We start from the raw sequence: 2,100 nt of genomic DNA, 5'->3' as shown, positions 1-2,100 counted from the left end.
AGTCTAGTTTTAGGTGTCGCTAGTGTCCTTTGGGTTCGATATCCGGACTTCATTAGACTTTACTACAGTTCATAGGTACACTTACCTGTCTAGTGGTCTAGCATTAGGATAGTCTAGATTTATAAATTTAAAACTAGAGCGTCTAGATTAGATTAATTTTTTATAGACCGCTTTTAGCATATCATTCATATATGTTCATTTGTAACCGTTTGTGTTTGATCATATATCTTCCTAATTGTTCTTTTAGATTTTTTATAACAAACGAACATCAACAAAAAATATGTTTGATTAACTATGCATGTTTGTGTTCGGTTAAAGTTAAATGAATAAACACGAAAATAGCGATCCCGAAAATCACAAATTTTTTGTACCAGTAAATGTTAGGTTCGATACCAGTACCGATATTTAAGGTAAAATTTGGGTCACGAAAACTTAAAACCTTGGTACCGATTTAGTACCGACGGTACGATTTCGGTAACGGTACTAATCGGTATCATACCAATTGTTACTCATCCCAATCCCAAACACCCCCTAACATACCAGCTCTACCCAACTCAAATTTCACCTGTTGCTGAAGTAGCTCGAAACCAAGTTCAAATTAGTAAAAAATGTCTACAAAAATTAAACTTGTTTTCATGATAGGTCCGTGAAAAAGGCTTCAAATTACAAAATTATAACCCGGCACACTTAGCTCACATTCATTACCCAGGCAGTGGCACTTGTAAATTGAATGAAAGTCAATGTAGTCTTGCACAATTAACAGATATTGTAATCAAAACCACCAAAATCTAAATAAACCATGATTCCAAGATCATCACATACATAAAAATAAAAACCCATCCAAAGTTTTATAGATTTACTTGATTCATTCAGGCATTTCATCAAACAGCTTGCATGCAACACTTCAACTAGAGAAAATACCCTTTACCAATGTCGGAGAAACCCGAGCTTCCTCAACTTCTTCTTCGTCTTAGTCTTCTCCTCGAAGCCACAGCTTCCACCTCCAAAGTGTTGTTATGACTCGCAACAAGCTCAAACTCATCAGCCAGCTTCCTCACCGGCCACTTCCTAGCCCCCGAAGACAAATTATCTTCTTCGTCAAGTAAACGTATGTAACGTCTCTTCCGCTTATTCGGCAACGGAGCAGGGCTTCGATCTGAAACCTTTTTCCTCTTTGACTTTTCAACTGATTTTGAAACAATTTGGTTCTTCTTCTTCAATTTAGGGCTCAAAGACTCCTTTTCCTTGAACGATTTCTCGATTTGGTTTCGAAGCCTCTCGACGCTGCCTTCAATGCGCCCTTGTAGACGGTGGCGGTTGAAGCTCAGCCCGCCCATTGACCAGTGAGCTTCTTCCGCCCACGACATAAACGGCTCGATAACGGACACCGGCGGGTCCACTCGCTCCGAGTTGAATTTCACGTCGGTGTAGATCCGGGGTCTTGGGAGGCTGCTGCCGTAGAACTTGCCAGGGCCTAAAGCTACAACCATTGCGGAAATTTGACTAGATGAATTTAGATTGACTAGGGTTGAGCTTGCTGTCTTATAGATAGATAGATAGATAGATAGAAAGATGGTAGAATTGGCGGGAAGGATATGGCGCCAGAAGAAGGTTTTGGCGGGATGTGGGTTTAGGCAAAGTAAATGTGAATTTTTAATGATTAATCAACGTAATATATAGACATATAAGAGCATTGCACCCGCTTACGCGTTTCACTCATACAACCACTTTGTTATCGGTTTCACGCATCCTGGTTCTAGTTTAGCATTACGGACGTCTAGACATCGGTCACCTGTTTAGCGCATACGGGTGCCAGGTTACGCGTTTTGTACCGGCGCACGATAACCAGTTTCATGCCTACCTTCAGCCAATTATTTAAGTTGGGCTTTTAAGTTTTAATTAAATGGCAAGCTTTTTATCATCTTGGGCTTTTAAAACTTTAAAAAGCAAAGTTTTAGGCTTTTCTAAATTTTTGAGGGGTAGTGTAATATAAATTTCAAGGGTAAAGTAACACATAAAACGTAAAAATTTCTACTTCACCAGAAAAATTAAGAGGTAGCGGGTGCTACCCCCTCCCTATAACCTGACCGCCGCTGGTGC

General features: G+C 40.0%; 1 protein-coding gene across 1 annotated transcript; it reads right to left on the bottom strand.

Moving 5' to 3' along the window:
- Nucleotides 1-953: 953 nt before the first annotated feature.
- LOC143564443 (uncharacterized) lies at nucleotides 954-1,490 on the bottom strand. The gene has a single exon (XM_077051716.1). The coding sequence runs from the start codon at nucleotides 1,488-1,490 to the stop codon at nucleotides 954-956; it is 537 nt and encodes a 178-aa protein (XP_076907831.1).
- Nucleotides 1,491-2,100: the final 610 nt, after the last annotated feature.

The sequence above is a fragment of the Bidens hawaiensis genome, unplaced genomic scaffold (assembly GCF_021521415.1).
Source record: "Bidens hawaiensis isolate Kalapana, Puna unplaced genomic scaffold, B.hawaiensis_p1.1 tig00022003_1, whole genome shotgun sequence".
Lineage (NCBI taxonomy): Eukaryota > Viridiplantae > Streptophyta > Magnoliopsida > Asterales > Asteraceae > Bidens > Bidens hawaiensis.
Note: the sequence above shows the minus strand (reverse complement) of the source record. Positions and strands in the feature narration are given on the sequence as shown.

Coding starts and splice junctions, on each gene's coding strand:
- LOC143564443 (XM_077051716.1), bottom strand. CDS start 1,490: ATGGTTGTAGCTTTAGGCCCTGGCAAGTTCTACGGCAGCAGCCTCCCA.